This window comes from Leuciscus leuciscus (genome assembly GCF_965113295.1).
Source record: "Leuciscus leuciscus genome assembly, chromosome: 2".
Taxonomy (NCBI): domain Eukaryota; kingdom Metazoa; phylum Chordata; class Actinopteri; order Cypriniformes; family Leuciscidae; genus Leuciscus; species Leuciscus leuciscus.
The window spans coordinates 5304161-5325340 of NC_138726.1; the positions used below are offsets into that span (position 1 = coordinate 5304161).

Genomic DNA, 21180 nt, shown 5'->3' on the forward strand with positions numbered 1-21180 from the left:
AACTTATACATATATCTATTTGTAAAATTCAGTTTATAGTAATAGCCAGCTGTATATTATGCTCACATTCTGTTTATAGTAACACAGTATATATATTCATAGTACATATCTATCTGTAAAATTCTGTTTATAGTAATAGCCATCTGTATATTATGCTCACATTCTGTTTATAGTAACAGCCATCTGTATATATATTCATAGTACATATCTATCTGTAAAATTCTGTTTATAGTAACAGTCATCTGTATATTATATTCAGTACATATCTATCTGTAAAAATTCTGTTTATAGTAATAGCCATCTGTATATTATATTCAGTACATATCTAGCTGTAAATTCTGTTCACAGTAATAGTTATCTGTATATTATATTCATAGGACAAATCTAGCTGTAAATTTTTGTTTATAATAGTATTCAACTCTATATTTATTCAGTACATATCCATGTTCTGCACTTATGGAACCACTGTATATCCTGCACTTGCTGCTATTGCACTTCTGGTTAGACCTAAACTGCATTTCGTTGCCTTGTACCTGTACTTGTGTAATGACAATAAAGTTGAATCTAATCTAATCTAATTTGTGGAAAGTTTTGATAGATTTCGTGAAGATAATGGACAAAGAGTGTTTTGACACCATGCAAGTACATTTTTTCATCATACGTTTTTGGGTGTGTACGTCACCAAATCTAACTTTACATTACCTCAATCACTAAACATAGCACCATTTTGAAACATGTCAGCAACTCCTAGCAACTATTAGCTAGGCTTAAACAATTTTTTTACACTGCGGGTGCGGGGTTAGTTGGGTAATGAACTAACCCGATAATGAAATGGAAACGGGGAGCCTCACAACTTTTCAGGTTTGAGTATTTATTTATATATTTATTTTGCCACATTTATCTTTTTTGGACTTTCACAAACAATGTTGGAATTTAAATGTCAAAGTATGATTTTTTTTCACATTTGTTAACTATGCATTGATCAGTTGTTTATTTATTAAGAATATAGCCTGTTTTTCATGCAATAAAAAAATAGTACTGAATAGTACTGAGTTACACACAGGTGTAATATTTGCACTTCTGGCACTTTCAGTGCAACTGTACAAAAATGGTAGATCCTAGAAGAAAACGTTAAGTGTTCATTTGTAGCAGAGATGTGTATGTTGCTTGTGAAAAAAAAGATGAATCTAACTTAATTATTTCTTTTGATAATTGAGCAGAAACCAAAATGTGTTAGGTTGTGCCCTGCACTCCCCTACTTGGTGTACTTGGCTTCAACTGGACACACCCGTTTTGCACACAGAAGCAGTAGATCATGTGATCAGTTGAGAGAAACCGAAACTTAAGTGTATAGAACTGTTGTTTGTCGCTCTTCATCTGAGTGTACTTGCAGTGATATGGCGGACACTACTTTTTCCCAGGAGTTCAGCTGTTCAATCTGCTTGGACCTCCTGAAGGATCCAGTGACTCTTTCCTGTGGACACAGTTACTGTATGAGCTGCATTACAGACTGCTTTGATGAGGATGAACAGAAGAACGTTTACAGCTGCCCTCAGTGCAGACAGACATTCACTCCGAGACCGGTGTTGGGGAAAAATGTGGTGCTTGCCGAAATGTTAGATGAACTGGTGAAGCTAAAACTCCAATCTGTGGTTCCTGCTCAGTGTTATGCTGGACCTGGAGAAGTTGAGTGTGATGTCTGTACTGGAAGAAAGTGCAAAGCTGTCAAGTCCTGTCTTGTGTGTTTGGAGTCTTACTGTCAACGCCATTTTGAACTTCATGAGGAATTACGTTCAGGAAAGCAACACAAAATAACTGATGCCACAGGACGACTCCAGGAGATGATCTGTCATGAGCATGATAGGATTTTAGAGATTTATTGTCAAACAGATCAGCAGTGTATATGTGTGCTGTGTATGATGAATGAACATAAACATCATGACACTGTAACAGTTACAGCACAGAGGATAGAGAAAGAGGTATGATACACTGACATGGTCTGAATATCACCTGACTCAATTCTGTTTCTGATGCTAGCTCTAGGATTTGAGAAGTGGACCACCAAACTGATATGGGAATAATGAGACCTGATCAGTTGACCTTAATCAGGGTAGCGGCATATTACATTTTTTTGACAGGAATGAAAGTGAGGCTGTGAGGGATACTGTGCATTCAATGGATGATGGTAGCCTACTGTTGTTTAACAAGAATCTGACGAAGGAAATTTTACGAAGCTGACTAAACGTCTTTCCAAAAAAAGATTCAGTAGAGAAAAACTCCATAAGTTGTGAGTTGTGAAAATAAACTTGTAAACTGTACATCTATCCCTCACAGCCTCGTTTTCATCCATGTTAAATTCAATATGGCGCCTACCCTGACTATTACTGTGCAAAAATTGTTCCCTGAGCTGCTAAACACTTTACAATGCATTAGACTAAAATCCGTAGCACTACAACACAAAATTATCACAATCATAAAACATGACTGTCTGTAGATATGATTATTTTATGATAGAATATTTTTGTCACATTTCATTGTTTCTCATTTCTTTGTCCTGCAGAAACATTTGAAAGAGAGAATCAAGCAGCAAATTCAGGAGCTGGAGAAAGAGGTTCAGGAGATGAGAATCGCTGTGTTTTATCATAAGGTCAGTTTTGAGAAGAATAACTGATGGCAGTACTAAGCTTAACCCAGCAAGAGCTTAATAAGGTTAATCTTACCTTGGGTAAATGGAATCCTGCGTTTGATATCAATTTGACGTCCAAAGTTAGTCAAGACTTGATCAAGATGCTGCATATCATTTTAAGGTCAGTTTGAAAGGCAATGTCTTCCAGTGGTAATTAGGTGAAATGACTAAGCCCGGGACACACTAAACCGACGCCGACGAACTAGCGCTGATGAAAGCCGACTGTGTTGTTGCCTGCGTCGGGGGGAAAAGCTGCACTTGAACACCGAGAGAACTACTGCCGACTGTCAGCTAGAATGTGTGTTCTGCGCCTGCGTGTAAATGAGACAACTGTCTATTTCTGAAGATATATTTACATTTACATTTATGCATTTGGCAGATATATTCATCTATATTCGTCATTCAAAAAGGGAAACCGACGCTGCAGATACACAAACCATAAACAAAGCAGTGCTTACCGTTTTGAATATCAATCATGCTAAACACTTTCTTTATTCCACTCCGCTCATGTTATTGAAATATTCGCCAAAGAACACTCAGGTAAGATGACGTAACAGAACAGCCTTCTATCTGTACCGTTTCGACTTCTTTGCTGCTGTTTTGCTATTATTCTCGAGCACTGACTCGTTCACTGAGCTGAACAGCCAATCAGAGTTCTCTCTCAAACCGACGGCCTGACGCTGATTCAACATGTCGAACCGGCCGAAAAAAAAGCAGACGAGGACCAATTTCAGCCGACCGTGCGGAACCGTGCGGAACACACTGAGAAAACTTAGTTGGCCGACGCACAAATACTGCCCGACGGTCGGCAGGTGTGTCCCAACTAGCCTCCGGCAGACGGCCTTATAGAGCTCGGGTGTAGATGTTATGGAATGGTGCATTATGGGTAATGGCGGCCATTTTAGAGGCAACGCAAAAGCCGGTTTGGAATAAGGTAATAGCGTAGCCGGCCGTTCTCCACCGGCACCAAGAAAGAAAGAGAAAGAGTTATGGACCGTGACAAAAAAAGTTGGCTGTACCGTATACTGACAAACTTGATAATGAAGCCAAACAACGCTACTTAAATTTTTTTTATTATTATAGGCGGAATCGATCCCTATGAACAAAGTATGGTGTAATAATTCTGAAAGTTTACCAAGCCTCAGTTTCCCTGATATTTTCTCCTACCTGGTCTGTGGAGTGAGCGCTTACACCTCCGATCCAGGGCCGGATTAACAATTTCCTGTGCCCTGGGCAACAACATTCAACACCCCCCCCCCCCCCACACACACACACACACACACACACACACATTTAAATTGTTTATTAATAAATAAAGAGTTTTTTTGTGTCACAATCGGCTGCAAAGATGAGGTTGACGATGCTGACTCGCGATATTCGCTGTAGTGAACGCGCCAGAAAGAAATGCACATTTCATACGGATTACATTGAGCAGTCTGTTTTCTTTCATTTTGAAATGTTTGTTTAAAAGTAGACATTTCAATATAGATATATTTTTCAGGTCTGTGAGGCAAGTAGGCTACGTATACGCTGAGTTTCGGTTAATTTATGAGAGAGCTCCAGTTCACGCGCCGGCGCCTCTCTGCTATATTTACTTCTTATTTATTAAATCCAGGCAAATGGTTGATGAAACATGTATTAAAATTAAAATACAAATTAATGCAAAACGAAATTCACTTTAAAGAAAGGCTTTGTGCTTTCTGTTTGAAGTCTCTGCTCCGATCAATTAAAAAACTTCAAGTCACTGGAGGCTCGCCTGCAGGTCACAAATGGATGAGTGCAAGATCTGCAGATCTACAAAGTAAACGCGGAGAAAACAATCGTTCGTACTAAGGTAACATTAACCAGGCATCAGTGGTGACACACACACACTTGTCAGAAGCTTGTCTATGCGGGTTTGTTACACTTCAGTAGTAATTACTCACCTATCATACGTGCAATAATCCACTGTTTTCGTCCGGTAGAATAATATTGACGACCAGCGGCGACCCAAGCCATCCGACGCCTCTTTGTGATTTCAGACACCAAGTCTCCTTGTGTTTTTTCCAAGTAGGAAAATGGTGAAAACTAATATGATTTATGAGGCGCTTGCCCTGTCGATCGTGAGACTGATTACAGCAGTTCACAATACAGCAATACTGAACCATTTTCCTTAAAATAACCTAAATTAAACCTAATATTATCAAATGACCAACGTTACAATTTTACCTACTACAGTACATCTACTCCGTACCGCGATTCCCACAATGCATTGCGACGTGACGTAACGATCCCGAACTCTATAGCAGGGTTTCTCAAACTCGGTCCTGGAGGGCCACTGTCCTGCACAGTTTAGCTCCAACCCTGATCAAACACACCTACCTGTGAGTTTCTAGTGATCCTGAAGACATTGATTAGCTTGTTCAGGTGTGTTTGATCAGGGTTGGAGCTAAACTCTGCAGGACAGCGGCCCTCCAGAACCGAGTTTGAGAAACCCTGATCTATAGAGTATAAACAAACAATTCAAAACGAAAGAAAACAGACTGCTCAATGTAATCCATATGAAATGTGCATTTCTTTCTGGCGCGTTCACTACAGCGAATATCGCGAGGGGGAGGGAGGGGTAACACAATGCTAAATCATAAAACAGATGTATGTACAATAACATTACGATGTGCAGCAATCGATTTAAATAGTACATTGATTAGGTTTAATTAGTTAATTTAATTGAGGCCTATTATATGTTGATCCGACTATTTTAAGTGTGTATTTAAATGGTCCAGGGGCAGAACTTTTGCCAAGCGTGTCAGAGGTTCTGGGTTCTAATCCGCACTCATATACATATATATATACATATATATATATATATATATTTTTTTTTTTTTTTTTTTTTTTTATCAAAACCGATTATGTTTATCAGTGGTTGTATATCAGGCAGGGACACGTTTGTGTGCAATTTGTTTTGTAATTTCACCGGAACGAATAGAGAGTCTCTCCACAACGGATTGAAGCGCGCATCGATCTGCACTTCGGATTCTGACCGGAAATAGTAGACCATCCGGCAGGGTTTCCGTTGTCCGGTAATTGCCGGACATTGGCCGAAAAAAAAATGAAATGTCCGACAAAATTAAATCTCTCCGGTCAAATTGTCCGATTAAAATGACCTAATAATCCCGCCCCCCGAACACAATCTGAATTTGAGAATAAGCCTAAAATGTATAAAACAAAAATACACCGACCTTTGGCTATGTTTTAAAGGAACAGGCTCTACCGTTTGAAAGTTATTAAACAACATCGCATGCTGCATTTCAAATAAAGCGCACGCCTAAAACGGCTGTAATATAGACCTAAACAACGAATGAGTGAGACGTTTCAAATATGGCCTGGCCCAGGCAGACTAGCCGTAAAAGCTTTTTTCAGAGGCCAGACGCGACGGACGATGGTGAATCAGGAACGCCTGAAGCCTCAGATGTCCAGACAGCTCCACCACCACCGGAGAAAAAGCAGAATCGGATCAAGACGAAGCAGCGAAGTCGCCTTGCGGAGAACAAGGTTACGCGGCTTATGCGCATTGCAAGTTGTGGAGAGACACTAGCCGCGTTTCCATTAGGCTACCCTTCAAATTGCGCAAATTGAAATTGCGAATTAAAAATACGCACAATGGAAACACGTTAATTTCGCAAAAACGTTTTTATGCTCGCATGAGGTGGTTTTTCAGGCAATTCGAAAAAGGAATATTTCGCAAAACTGCAATGGAAACAGTTTTTGCGCATTTGCAGTCACCTGACTTAGAAGACGCGGTGTGTTTGAGGTCCATGTATAGCTACGCAAATAATAATCATTTTATATTATTTTATTATATTATAACATTTAATAAGCTATATTTAGAAGACGCTTTTATGCAAAAAAGGAACAAAGCTGAGTGTGGAGCGCGCACTGCATGGCACGGAGGCGCGGGCGCGAACACTTGCATTTTCCTATTAACAGTGGAAACAACTTAAAATACTCCATCATTTCTGGTCATACAGAAAATAATAATACATTATTCTCAACTACTTTTATTTGTGTAAACTCACAATAACAAGAAAACATTGTGCTTTTGTAAAATAAAATAAAACAATCAGACGCACTTTCATGATCTCCATAAACTGGAGCGCGAGAACTGAAACAAAATATAGCCTATGTAGGCTAAAGCTTGAAATGTCCACTTTAAAACGAACAAATTCGAATCGAAAGCTAATACCTTCTGATTATGTACCTAATCCGTATGAAAGGTGCATTTCTCTCTAAAAGCGCATCTGCTTAACAGCGGAGATGGAGATGTGATTTTAGCCGACACTTAGAAAACAATAGTTTATTAATAATATTAATGGCTCTTCTCATTCAGCACTGCGGGAAAAACATCAATTCCAGGTTCTAATTTGGCCTTTGAAAACCAGTAAAATCGACATGTTTTCCATATTAATTTGTGAATATTTTAAATGTTTAATAAAGGGGCAAAAAGTCATAAACAAAAATCAGAAAATGCGTCGGTATTTACTTTTTTGCGCAGCAGTTGGTGTAGCCAGTTCAAATTAAAATTTTGGTGTTCAACTTTGCGTTTTAAAAAGACAACAACCGTTCATTTTTCGTTTTTCAATTACGGGTTAAAAAAAGGAAAAACGAATGGACAAAAGTAGCCTACATGGATCGTTTGGACAGAATACGAGACAGAGTTCTTTATTAAATTCATAAAAGAAACAATAATTAGCCTATAGGAATACTGGATTCTAAATCTCAAATAAATGCCACAATCAAAACCTCGGGGCAGAAATGAGGGCAAAACACCCAGAAACTCCTTATGTGTCGTTCGCAGTACAAGGGTCTTTCCCTGCCATTAATGCTTGGATAACACGCCACGTCTCCTTCCATTAATCATAATAATAATAATAATAATGTCTAATGCGGTGGCTGTGATATTATATAAACCAACGTCCGTTGCCGTGATTTTTGAAATGACTTATCGTGAGAGAAAAAAGGACGTTTAGTCGCATATAACATCGGTTAATGGAAACGCCGTCATTTCGCAATAGTTTTTTATCGATATTTAGATAATAGCGCAAAACATTTGCGCAAATCTGTATGGAAATGCGGCTATTTACACCGCGAGATATTCAGATATTTTATGTGGGGAAAGGGGATTGTTTTGTTAAACTATGAATGTGAAACCATAGTAAAAACAATTGGCGTTGATTGACGCCAATCGGACGTTCATGTTTTTTTTTCCGTCTATTTGAAAGTTAGGCTAATAAACATGTTGCATTCTACACGGCCTGATTATGTCATTTTTTTAAGTTACATAGCCTGCCTCCAGTTTTCCTCAACTTGACTAATTAAGAGGCAATATTTGACCGGCATATCATCAAAATGTCCGGAAAACGAAATCTCTGCCGGTCACTTTGACCGGCACCATTTTTTTCAAGCGGAAACTCTGCCATCCGGGTATCTTTGGAACACTCATTTCAACATACTACGATTTGGGATGTTCTAATTCTATTTTCGAATACTATTTAGGATGGATAGTATGCGAATTGGGACGCACCATAACACTTCGTCCTTCGGATGAGACGTAAACCGAGGTCCTTACTCTCTGTGGTCATTAAAAATCCCATGGCATTTCTCATAAAGAGTAGGGGTGTAACCCCGGTGTCCTGGACACATTCCAGCCACTGGCCCTTAACAATCATGGCCTCCTAATAATCCCCTTACATTGAATTGGCTCTATCAGTCTCTCTCCTCTCTCCACCTATAGCTGGTGTGTGGTGAGCGCACTGGTGCCGTTGTACTGTGGCTGCCGTCGCATCATCCAAGTGGGTGCTGCACACTGGTGGTGGTTGAGGAGAGATCCCCTGATATGATTGTAAAGCGCTTTGGGTGTACAGTAGTACATTTGAAAGCACTATATAAATGCCTCATTCTATTCTATTCTATTCTACTTGAACTTGACGCACAACGTAATGACGGCAATTGACGCCTTGCGCAGTTCAAACAAACAGGGCTGGGCAGTGGGCAACCGCGTTCGTTGTGCGTCATTACGGCCGTCTGCCGGAAGCTAGTTATTTTTAGTCAATAAAGTTTTAAATATGGATATTTTTCCGACACGAACGCATCGCTTCACTTCAGAAGGCCTTTATTAACCCCCCGGAGCCGCGTCGAGCACTTTAATCATGAATAGATGCGCTTTAATGGACTTCCAAAGTCAAACAGCCATTCACTCTCATTATCAAGCTTGGAAGACCCAGGACATTTTTTAAATATAACTCCGATTGTATTCGTCTGAAAGAATAATGTCATATACACCTAGGATGGCTTCAGAGTGAGTAAATCATGGGCTAATTTTCATTTTTGGGTGAACTATCCCTTTAAGTGCGGTGTGAAAATCCCTTTTAAATGGACGGTAGTGTCTCCTAACAGTGCTCTGCTCAGACCGCAGTGAAGGAAAGTGAGAGGATCTTTACTGAGCTGATCCACTCGATTGAGAAAAGCCGCTCTGAAGTGACACAGCTGATAAACGATCAGGAAAAAGCTGCCGTGAGTCGAGCTGAAGAATTCTTGAAGCATCTACAGCAGAAGATCACTGATCTGAGGAAGAGAGAAGCCGAGCTAGAGCAGGTTTCACATTCAGAGGACATCCAGTTCCTCCAGGTAACAAGAGCTCTGATCTTTTGCTTGATTTAAAATTGTAATATCAGGAATTCTGTCAAGTGATGCCACATGATCTCATTCTGTTATCATCTCACTGATTGGCAACTGTGGTGAAGTAATCACAGGGAATGTCAGGCGTTTACATTTTTAAAGAAGTTTATTAATAAAATATATAAAGAAAGAAAAGGGTGCATTGAGATATATGGCCCATCAGCATTAACATGTTCAGCTATTGTTATATGTGAGTCTGGAGGCTCAATTTAGTGAGCATGACCTTTTCCACTTTTCATGTGAAAACGTTCTGTTGTTTGTGTGTCTGTAGATTTTCCAGTCTCTCTCTGTCCCGCTTTTGGACTCACCCAACATCTCTGTTAGTTCTCTCCTTTCCTTTGATAATGTACAAAAATCTGTCTCTCATCTGAGAAAGAAACTTGAGGATTTCTGCCAGGAGGAGATAACAATGATATCTGGTAGAGGTAAAGTACTGGATGATGTATTCACTCTCAGAAATAGGTCAATGTGCAAATACAAAGGTGAAATTACAAGGTTAATTATATAAGACATATACTTTCTCTTAAACATGGATTAGACATCAATCAGTGAGTGTTTACTTTACATGTATATTTTGACACCAATGGTCTCTATGATCTACGTAGGCTTACGATGCCTTTAGAAAATGCACACAAAATTATTATTAAAAAAACTAACATCACAAGAAAAGTGATTGCATGAAACAAATTTAGTTATCAAAATGTAGAGACATGCACAATGAATAAGCTGCCATAACATTCGTATTTCATATGTTTACAGGATATTGCTTGTTGTTGGTATATTAAGGATAATTAGTCATAAGAATGTGATTGTTGTGACAAAAACGCAATATGTAAAAACACAATGCAATTTATATAAAATTCATGTCGATTATTTTTTAATGCGCACTAATGTCTGTTTACTGTTTTTCATAGTGAACTGCATCCAGATCTTCCCCTTTCCTGAACCTAAGACCAGGGAAGAGTTCCTCCAGTGTAAGTCAATATGAAAATATACAAACACAGAAAGATAGATATACCAGTGCCTCAAAAAATGTCTGTTCTGAAAAGCTCTTGGACAAGGACTGAATATAAAAATTAAATGCAATTAACCATATAGTAATCATCATATGGAGGCCAAAAAAGAGGAGAGAAAAACTTCCATATCTTTCTTTGATGACCAATCAAACAGTCTTTTACTCCAGATTTTTTTTTTTGCAACTGGTAAATCACAGTTCCGTTTCGAAAGGGACTCGCCCTGCGTCCCCTAGAGGGCGCTATGGGGAATTCCTCTGGCATGACCGGTGTCTGAAGCATGAGTCTAAACACGACATTCTGCTGTTGTTGATGCATTTACAGAGTATCAGACTCATATAATTAGCATATTATTGAGGAAATTAATGGGAACATTTACCACTGTCATTTTTGTTTTTTAAAGACATTTCTGTATAACTGGTCCTCAATTATTTTTTATTTTTTTTAACAGATGGCCTATTATTTATACATTACAACTTATAGCAACTGTGGCAAATAACACACACACATTCAATCTGATATCATCAATATCGGTGAAACACAATGGTGTCAACCTTTTTCCTAAAGCATCCTATTTTTCTACCTTTAGATCACAGTCACTTTACTCTGGATCCAAACACAGTGAACAAAAAACTCTGGCTGTCTGAGGGGAACAGAAAGGCTACTTACACTAAGATATTCAAGCAGTATCCTGATCATCCAGACAGATTTGATCATTGTGAGCAGGTTTTGTGTACAGAGAGTGTGTGTGGACGCTGTTACTGGGAGGTTGAGTGGAGCAGGAGTGTGGGTATATCAGTGGCCTATAAGAGCATTAGCAGGAAAGGAACAGCTGATGAATGTTTGTTTGGATGCAATGGTCAGTCCTGGAAACTGTCCTGTACTCCCTGGAGTTGTTCATTCTTGCACAATAACAAAGAGACCAAACTGCCTCAGGTGTCCAGCTCCTGTATAGGAGTGTATGTGGATCACAGTGCAGGAACTCTGTCCTTCTACAGTGTCTCTGACCAAATGACCCTCATTCACAGAGAACAGACCACATTCACTGAGCCTCTCTATCCTGGGTTCAGGGTTATTAATAGATCAGTGAAACTGTGTGATCTACAAATATCAAGGGTGTAAAAGATTTGGAGATATCGTAGTTGGGTTAAAGCACAGGTACTTTGTTTTACTCAAAAGTCAAAGCATCTAACCAAAAATTGTAGGAAAAAGGTAGGCCTATCTACATTTAATTAAACTTCTAAGCCTATTAAATACCCGTTAGTCACTTTATATTCACTTTTCGAATATTTTCAACAGTGATTTGAATGGTTGTGTTAAAGTTTCTGTCCTAATAAGAAGAATACTAATATAAGAATTCAAAATTCTTTTGAGTTCAAAATTAGAATATAATCATTACTCGTTTTTGTGTAAATTTAGGGTTGTGATGTGTAATTTTTTATTTTTTTTATTGTGATGTGTGAATATATACAACAATTACAATATTTTTTATGTTGTACCAACTCAGTTTTAGTCAGTGGTTGAGTGGATTTCCTTTTCTTGCAGGATTAACATTTATATGCTTTTGAAAACTAAATGTCCGCAACACTTCAGCCAAAGTCAGTGTGTCTGAATATAACAAAAGGGGAATCTAGACAGCAGCATAAATATATAACCTCATGACTTCAGTAACAAGGTGAATTAATCAAGAAATCCAGATTTGCTTTTACCTATAACAGAAGGATTTGCTGAATTATACATGTGAAGAACCAATCATATTGTAGAAAAATTATGAAATGCCGGGCTCCTATTCTATAAAAACTGTTGTACTCTTTTTGTCATGAGAATTCTCTGTGATTGGTCAAAGATCCTCCCGGAGATGATTAAAGCATATTCAAAGGCATTGTCTGGAGTCTGTCTGGTTAGTGAAACACTAAAGATCTTATTCCCAAAGGATAGTGTTAATAAGGGGCGAGATGTCGTCCGACTCAGTGGGTCTGTTAGATATACAGTACGGGGTTACCGATGCGGTCAGGTAGATACAATTCTCAAGCATCTTACGCGGTCTTATGCTAGTATTTCTACTCTTAGACATCTTGGTTTTCCAATGTGGTCAGAGCTTTTGCTATATGTCCCGTGTTACACCGTTTCATTACCAGCCACCAGATGAAGGCATTACTTGCTATCTAAACGCCAGACAATATCTTTCCAATATGAGAACAAAGTTAGACAGAAAGACTAGAGAGAGAGAGAGAGAGAGAGAGAGAGAGAGAGAGAGAGAGAGAGAGAGAGAGAGAGAGAGACATTACATTGTAGATAGATATTAAGTGAAATAGTAAAACTAACAGACCTTTAAAAATAAGTAAAAAGCCTGATGGCAAAGATCTCAGTTTATTACTGAATATGTTTAAGCAATTTACATGAAACTATATATGCTACACTGTCAATATAGTGTGATCATAGCTGAAAGGCTTTGTTAGGAACAACGAAGTGCCTAGATTTGATCAAATGTCCTTTTATTAAGGGCACATTTACATGTTAAACAAATTCATCCATCATTCTGTTAGAAGATATAGACCCTGACATGGAAACAAACATAACGTTCTGTAGAATATTGCATATTTTTGTCTAAATGGAAAATCTTTGACTGATCAGAATTCAGGATTGGAAAAATCTGTATTATAATTTGAAATAATATGTATTCTTAGAGCATCTGAGTGGTTATTGATTTTTAGTCCACTTTTTGGCTGGTTTCAACACATTTAATAAATCTGACAAATCAGATTCAACCTACAAAAATATGTTTATTTGTCATTATACTGTACAATATTTTGAAAGAAAAAAATAGGTCGAAATCTCCACCTTCATATCATCACATAAACACTGACTGATTCATCAGCAGTTACTGGAATAAAGACATGAGCATGAAGATATACAACAGCAGTGATTACTACCAACAAAGCATGATGGCAGATCAACAAGACAGAGACATTTATATATGCATGTTCTTTATGTGGAGAAAACTAATGAAAAACAGAAACTTTTATAAAGTGCATATAATATTACAGTCTTGTCTTTGGTCCACACTACAATTGATACATCACATCTATAGAGCCACTACTACACAAACACTTAAAAAAAACGTTCCCTATCAAGGCTACGGAACTCGACATTACGGATGTCGTATATGGGAACTCCTCTCATCCTTCACTTCCGCTGAAAACTTATAGGCTAACGCCAGCAGAGCTGGCCAATTGACGCAAAATATGCAAATACTGAAACACCGTTGCAGTTATAATGCAAGTGCAGCGTCAATTCCCTTCAGAATCTCTCTCTTCACGCTTAAATTGTGTGCTAGAAAGCTGATACTACAACTTCTGGATTTATATTCGCCGTCGTTGAAGTTGCGCCGGAGATACTCGCACTGTCTCCTGCATCCGATGGCAACTACTTGCAACCTATGCTCGGGCCCCATCGCCCCCACCGACACGCACCTGTTCTGCATCGCGTGCTTGGGGCTGGCCCATGCTGAGTCAGCCCTCAGGGACGGAGGGTCCTGCGACCTCTGCGCAGATTTATCCCTTCGAGCCCTCAGAGCCAGGAGGGAGGAAGCTCGCGCAGCAGCGGGGATTGGGCCTACCGCCGCCTCTGAGCCGCTGGTAGCCCCCCCCAACCGCAGAGTCGAGGTTCGCTCCCCGGTGAGCTTCCCCGACCCCACCTTTCACCCCCCTCGCGACGTCGCTGACTTCGTTTCCTTCGGGGTGAGTGAGGGGGACAACTCCATGTGGCTGTCGGCCTCCGAGAACGACTGGGGTGCAGAGCAGGTGCTCCAGGCAATAATAATAATAATTCGTTACATTTATATAGCGCTTTTTCTGAGACCTCAAAGCGCTTTACATAGATGGGGGAATCTCCTCAACCACCACCAATGTGCAGCATCCACTTGGATGATGCGACGGCAGCCATATTGCGCCAGAACGCCCACCACACACCAGCTTACTGGTGGAGAGGAGACAGTGATGAAGCCAATCAGTATATGGGGATGATTAGGAGGCCATGATGGACAGAGGCCAAGGGGCAAATTTGGCCAGTATGCCGGGGTTACACCCCTACTCTTTTTCGAAGGACATCCTGGGATTTTTAATGACCACAGAGAGTCAGGACCTCGGTTTAACGTCTCATCCGAAGGACGGTGCTCTTTTTGGCAGTATAGTGTCCCCGTCACTATACTGGGGCATTAGGACCCACACAGACCACAGGTTGAGCACCCCCTGCTGGCCTCACTAACACCTCTTCCAGCAGCAACCTGGTTTTCTCAGGAGGTCTCCCATCCAGGTACTAACCAGGCTCAGCCCTGCTTAGCTTCAGTGGGCAACCAGTCTTGGGCTACAGGGTGATATGGCTGCTGGCTAAGGCTAAGCCTCTATTGACGCTGACGCCATCCGGGATCTCCGTTCGGCCACGGACCTTGCGCTCCTGGCCACGAAGCGCTCGGCCCAGGCGATCGGCCGTTCTATGGGTTTCCTCGTGGTCCTCCACAGGCATCTGTGGCTCACCCTGTCGGACGTGCAAGAAGCCGACAGGAAGACGCTCCTGAATGCGCCCATTTCCCCTGCAGGCCTGTTCGGAGACGCCATGGAGAAAGTAACCGAGCGTTACTCCGAGACGCAGAAAAAGGCCAAGGCTATGAGCCACGTCATTCCTCGGAGGGCGCCGCCGCCGCAGCCGCAGCCGCGCTCTCGTTCGTCCTCAGCCTCAGGCCGCCAACCCCAGGCTGCGGCCAGAAGACAGGCAGTGCCCCGCTCGGGACAGGATGCCCGTAAAGGCCGCAGTGGTCAGTGGCCAGGGGCGGGTAACAAGAGGACGCAGAGGAGCCCGCGCAGAAAGCCCACCGCGTCCCCTGCCAGGCCCAAGCAGTCGTCCTGACCGCTCGGGCAAGAGGAGGAAAAAGCGCCAGGCCGGCCCCGCGTCCAAGCGGCACGCTCTAGTGCACTTAGTCCCTCAGAGTTCTGTGAGTGACGCGTGCAGTTGTTCTGTGAATGTAAATGTTGTGAATGTTGTTTCAAAAATAAAGCAAATCACTACTTCACAAACAGAGCTTTTTTCTCCTCTTGCACCACACACTGTGTAACCCGCCCTGCCCTCGAGCAGCGCAGAGTCACGGTCAATAACTATCCCCAGCACTCACATAGCGGCCATGACCGCAGGTTTAGATCAGCCCACGCTCAGTCGTTTTCAGGCAGCGTGGGAAGCTATTCCGGGCATTTCGCCGTGGGTGTTGAATATAATTCGGCGCGGGTACACACTTCAGTTCAAACGCAGACCACCCCGCTTCCGCGGCGTAATTCAGTCATTAACTTTGCCCCAAAACGCTCATGTGCTGAGGCAGGAAGTGTGCAGCTTGCTCGAGAAGAAGGCTATAGAACCAGTTCCCCCGAGCGAGCGGGACAGCGGGTTCTACAGCCGCTACTTCGTTGTGCCGAAGAAGGGAGGGGCTCTCCGCCCCATTCTGGATCTGAGACCTGTCAACAGAGCGCTTCACAAGCGCACCTTCAGGATGACAACACTGAAGCAAATCCTGGCGCAAATTCGCCCCGGGGATTGGTTCGCTTCAGTGGATTTAAAGGACGCTTACTTTCATATTCAGATAGTGAAGCGTCACAGACGATTCCTGAGGTTTGCGTTCGAGGATTCTGCGTACCAATATACGGTGCTTCCGTTTGGACTGGCCCTAGCCCCCCGAACGTTTTCAAAATGCGTAGACGCGGTACTTTCACCCCTCAGATCGAGCGGAATGCGCGTCTTGAACTATCTGGACGACTGGCTAGTTCTCGCTCAGTCGAGAGAAACGCTGGTCAGCCACGTGAATGCCCTCCTTCGACACTTGGAGATGCTCGGTTTGAGGGTGAACGTCCAAAAAAGTGTGCTCACACCGAGCCAGAAGACAACATTCTTGGGAGTTTGCTTGGATTCGGTGAAAATGAGAGCGCGCCTCTCCCCCGAGCGAGCGGAGGCTCTGAGTTCTTTTCTCGGTCTCTTCAGACCTGGCAGGCTCGTCCCACTGAAAGAGTTTCAGAGGCTACTGGGACGGATGGCAGCGGCTTCTTCGGTGTGTCATCTGGGGCTGCTGCATATGAGACCGCTTCAACTCTTGCTGAAAGCGCGCGTTCCCCCGAGTGCGTGGTATTCTGGCCACAGGCGCGTTATGGTCACCAGCGGATGCGCCCGCGCCCTGGCCCCGTGGAGGAACCCAGATCTCTTCAGCTCAGGTGTCCCTATGGGCTTAGTGATGCGGCGAGTGGAGGTCCTGACGGACGCTTCATCCACCGGATGGGGAGCGGTCTGCTTGGGCAAGCCCGCCTCGGGTCGGTGGTCAGAGAAGCAGATGGAGTGGCACATAAATCGCTTGGAACTAGAAGCGGTCTCTCTAGCTCTAAAAACCTTCCGGTCTCAGCTGGAGCAGCGGCATGTGTTGATTCGGACCGACAACACTTCCGTGGTCTCGTACATAAATCGCAAAGGCGGTGTACATTCCAAAGCCCTATTCAGGCAGGCGGAATCCCTTCTGCTATGGGCGGACCGGTTTTTCCTCTCGGTGAGAGCGGCGCACATCAGAATCAGAATCAGAATCAGAAAGAGCTTTATTGCCAAGTATGCTTGCGCATACGAGGAATTTGTCTTGGTGACAGTAGCTTCCAGTACACATACAATATAAAGTGACAAGACAAGTGACAAGTAACATAGGTATAAATAAAAAATAGAAAAAATAAAAATAAAATAAAAATAAAAGATTATAAATTATAAATATATATAAAGTTATAAGGTGCTATAATGAAATGTCTGAGGGAAGTATTGCACATGTTTGTTCCACAGTAGGGGAACATTTAAGTGTTCATGAGGTAGATGGCCTGGGGAAAGAAACTTTTCCTGTGTCTGGTTGTTTTTGTGCTCGGTGCTCTGTAGCGTCGACCAGACGGTAACAGTTCAAACAGAAAGTGTGCTGGGTGTGACGGGTCCAGAGTGATTTTGCGAGCCCTTTTACTCACTCTGGATGAGTGCAGTACTTTGAGTGTGGGAAGGGTAGTGCCAGTGATTCGCTCAGCAGTCCGAACTATCCGCTGTAGTCTACGGAGGTCGGTTTTGGTAGCAGAGCCGAACCAGACGGTGATGGAAGTGCAGAGGATGGACTGGATGACAGCTGAGTAGAACTGTACGAGCAGCTCCTGTGGCAGGTTGAATTTCCTCAGCTGACGCAGGAAGTACAGTCTCTGTTGGGCTTTCTTCACAATAGAGTCTATGTGAGTGTCCCACTTCAGATCCTGAGAGATGGTGGTGCCCAGGAACCTGAATGACTCTACTGCAGTCACAGTGCTGTCCATGATGGTGAGTGAAGGGAGTGCAGGGGGGTTTCTCCTGAAGTCCACGATCATCTCCACTGTTTTGAGCGTGTTCAGCTCCAGGTTGTTATAACTGCACCAAAGAGCCAGCTGCTCCACCTCCTGTCTGTACGCAGACTCGTCACCGTTCCGGATGAGTCCGATAACAGTAGTGTCGTCCGCAAACTTCAGGAGCTTGACAGAGTTGTCTTTAGAGGTGCAGTCATTTGTGTACAGGGAGAAGAGCAGTGGTGAGAGAACACATCCCTGTGGAGCACCGGTGCTGATGGTGCGGCTGTCGGACGTGATTTTGCCCATTCTGACTAGCTGTTGTCTGTCTGTCAGAAAGCTGGTGATCCATTGACAGATGGAGCTAGGGACAGAGAGCTGGGTCAGTTTGGTCTGGAGCAGTGATGGGACGATGGTGTTGAAGGCAGAACTAAAGTCCACGAACAGAATCCTTGCATAGGTCCCTGGTTTGTCCAGATGTTGTAGGGTGTAATGCAGTCCCATATTGACCACATCATCCACAGACCGGTTTGCTCTGTAGGCAAACTGCAGGGGGTCCAGCAAGGGTCCAGTGATGTCCTTCAGATATGCTAACACCAGTCTTTCGAATGACTTCATGGCCACAGATGTTAAGGCAACAGGTCTGTAGTCATTGAGTCCTGTGATCTTTGGTTTCTTCGGGATTGGGATGATGGTGGAGCGTTTAAAGCAGAAAGGGACTTTGCACTGCTCCAGTGATCTGTTGAAGATCAGTGAGAAGATAGAGGCCAGCTGGTCAGCGCAGGTTTTCAGACAGGCTGGTGAAACACCGTCTGGGCCTGGTGCTTTCCTTCTCTTCTGTTTCCTGAAGATCTGACGCACATTATCCTCACTGATCTGAAGTGCAGGGGGGGAGGGGAGGGGGATGGCTGGAGGTGTTGATGGCTGTGTAGAGAGATGGTCAGGGCGGGTATGGGGTGTCTGATCGGGGGTCTCAAATCTACAGTAAAAGACATTCAGCTCGTTCGCAAGATGCTTGTTGCTGTCGATGCTGGGGGATGGTGTCTTGTAGTTGGTAATGTCTTTCAGGCCTTTCCACACTGATGCAGGGTCGTTGGAGGAAAACTGGTTTTCCAGCTTTTTGGCATAGCTCTTCTTAGCCACTTCAATCTCCTTTGTCAATGTGTTCCTGGCCTGATTATACAAGATCCTATCCCCACTCCTGTAGGCATCTTCTTTGACCTGACGAAGCTGTCTGAGTTTTGGTGTGAACCATGGTTTATCATTGTTGAATGATAAGTAAGTCCTGGTAGGGATGCATAAATCCTCACAGAAACTGATGTATGATGTTACAGTCTCTGTGAGCTCGTCCAGATCGCTGGCAGCAGCTTCAAAAACACTCCAGTCAGTGCATTCAAAACAGGCTTGTAAGACCTGCTCTGTGTCGTTGCATCCCCGGTGTTCTAAATCGCGGGGCGGATATGCTCTCGAGAAGCGGGATTCCCCAAGGGGAGTGGAGGCTTCACCCCGGGACGGTTCAGCTGATATGGAATCGTTTCGGCAGGGCGGAGGTCGACCTCTTTGCAACGAGCGAGAACGCGCACTGTCAGATGTTCTTCTCGCTGTCCCGTTCCCCCCGGGAGGTGGACGCGCTGACTGCGCGATGGCCGAGAGTCTGTCTCTATGCCTTTCCTCCGGTGAAAATTTTGCCCATGGTGTTGTGCAAAATCAGGGAGGAGAAGGCGGCGGTGACTCTGGTAGCCCCGAACTGGCCGAATCAGCCCTGGTTCGCGGATTTGGTAGAGTTACTAGCAGGGCAGCCATGGGAGATTCCGCTCAGGAAGGACCTTCTGTCTCAGGCGGGCGGAACGATCTGGCATCCCAGCCCCGCGCTGTGGAGCCTCCATGTGTGGCCGCTACAGGGTCGCTGAGCGGGCGGGACGAGCTGCACTCGCGAGTTTTGAATACCATCGCGGAGGCGCGAGCTCCGTCCACCAGGCGCCTGTATGCTCTGAAGTGGGGTGTGTTCTCTAAATGGTGTCAGGATGTCGGTATAGACCCAGCGGACTGTTCTGTGTCGGATATTCTACGCTTCCTTCAGTATAGGATGGATGAAGGGAGCCTACCATCCACTCTGAAGGTTTATGTGGCCGCTATTGCCGCGTTTCACCCAAGGGGCAACATTCTGATCTGAAAAATGAAGCCTACCCGGAAGTGCGAAAAACTGCAATACATCGAAAATCCGCTAGGGGAAGGTCCCAAAAGGGAGCAAATGTCCATAGCCCCCATGTTAAAATGTCCGTTTTCACAGCATAAAATCATGTTTTTACAGGTTGGTCCCATGGACTTTTATTGGATTTTTCGATAGGTTCCGAGTGCCTGACAACGGCGAGGGTAGTGAATTTTTTTCTAACTCGTTAGTTTAGATAGTATTTAGATATAAAATGTATGACAATAAGGGCGTGGTTAACTTTGATTGACAGCTTGATTGACAGCTAAAAGGCAGAATGACAACATAAGAAGCGCCATTTTTTAATACAGTTGACATATAATACTACTGTTTCTGTATCATGAAATGTAGTTTTAAGAGTTTTTCAGGCGAGAATGTAGTTGTTTAAAGCTCAAATCTGTGGTTTATTTATAAAGATTTATGAAAATTGTATCCAGTTGTGAGATCCAGCGATGACCGGGCGCTCGGCGCGATGTACCCCGCCTGGAGCAGCCTTTCATCGGCTAGACGTTTTGAGGTTTGCCGCTGACTCTGGCGTCTCTGTAGTGGTTAAACATGAGATATAATTCGTCTTGTCTATATCTAAGGGGCGATTTTTGGTCTCGTGGGCAATCGTTTTGGCTGAGGGGAAGTTTCATAACTTTATAAGCTATATTTAACTTGTACCGTTGTATGGTTAGACTAGATCGAGCGCATGACTTTTTATGTTTGACTGAATTGTTTGCTTTACTGTATTTGTATAGCTTATTGTAACTTTACCTTTTACTTATACTTTTATAATAGCTAATATTGATAAAACTGAAATTTAACAAAAAGAGACTGGGTTGAGTTTTGTCATTTTAAATTTTAATACAACGAAGATGATCTGTAATGTTGTTTACAGCAACATCTGTTATATTATATTTAAAACGAAAAGAGGCAGGTTTGTGTTTTATATTTCGTTTTGTTATAAATAGGCAAACGTTATGTGCAGTGAATATAATCAATACGCATCGCCTGAACCACATTTGTGTGGCTATAATGTTTAAGATTTCTTTAAATGAAAACGAAAAGAGTTAGTATGGTGTTTTATAACATATTTCGTTGCCTAAAATATACACAGAGATAACCGGAGTAGCAGAGCGAGCTGAGTGACGCGCGCTGCGTCAGAAGGTGGGCGGGGTTAGGGTTTCCCAAGATTTTCCAAGATGGCGC

At 42.9% G+C, this 21180-nt stretch overlaps 1 protein-coding gene across 1 annotated transcript; it reads left to right on the forward strand.

Moving 5' to 3' along the window:
* The first annotated feature begins 1315 nt into the window (after positions 1-1315).
* On the forward strand, positions 1316-12295 carry LOC309492131 (tripartite motif-containing protein 16-like protein). The gene is made up of 6 exons (XM_082160980.1): positions 1316-1979; positions 2561-2647; positions 9119-9349; positions 9672-9825; positions 10315-10374; positions 11003-12295. Exons 1-6 carry the CDS (start codon positions 1398-1400, stop codon positions 11533-11535), a joined length of 1647 nt encoding a protein of 548 aa, XP_082017106.1. The 5' UTR covers positions 1316-1397; the 3' UTR covers positions 11536-12295.
* The last annotated feature ends 8885 nt before the right edge of the window (positions 12296-21180 follow it).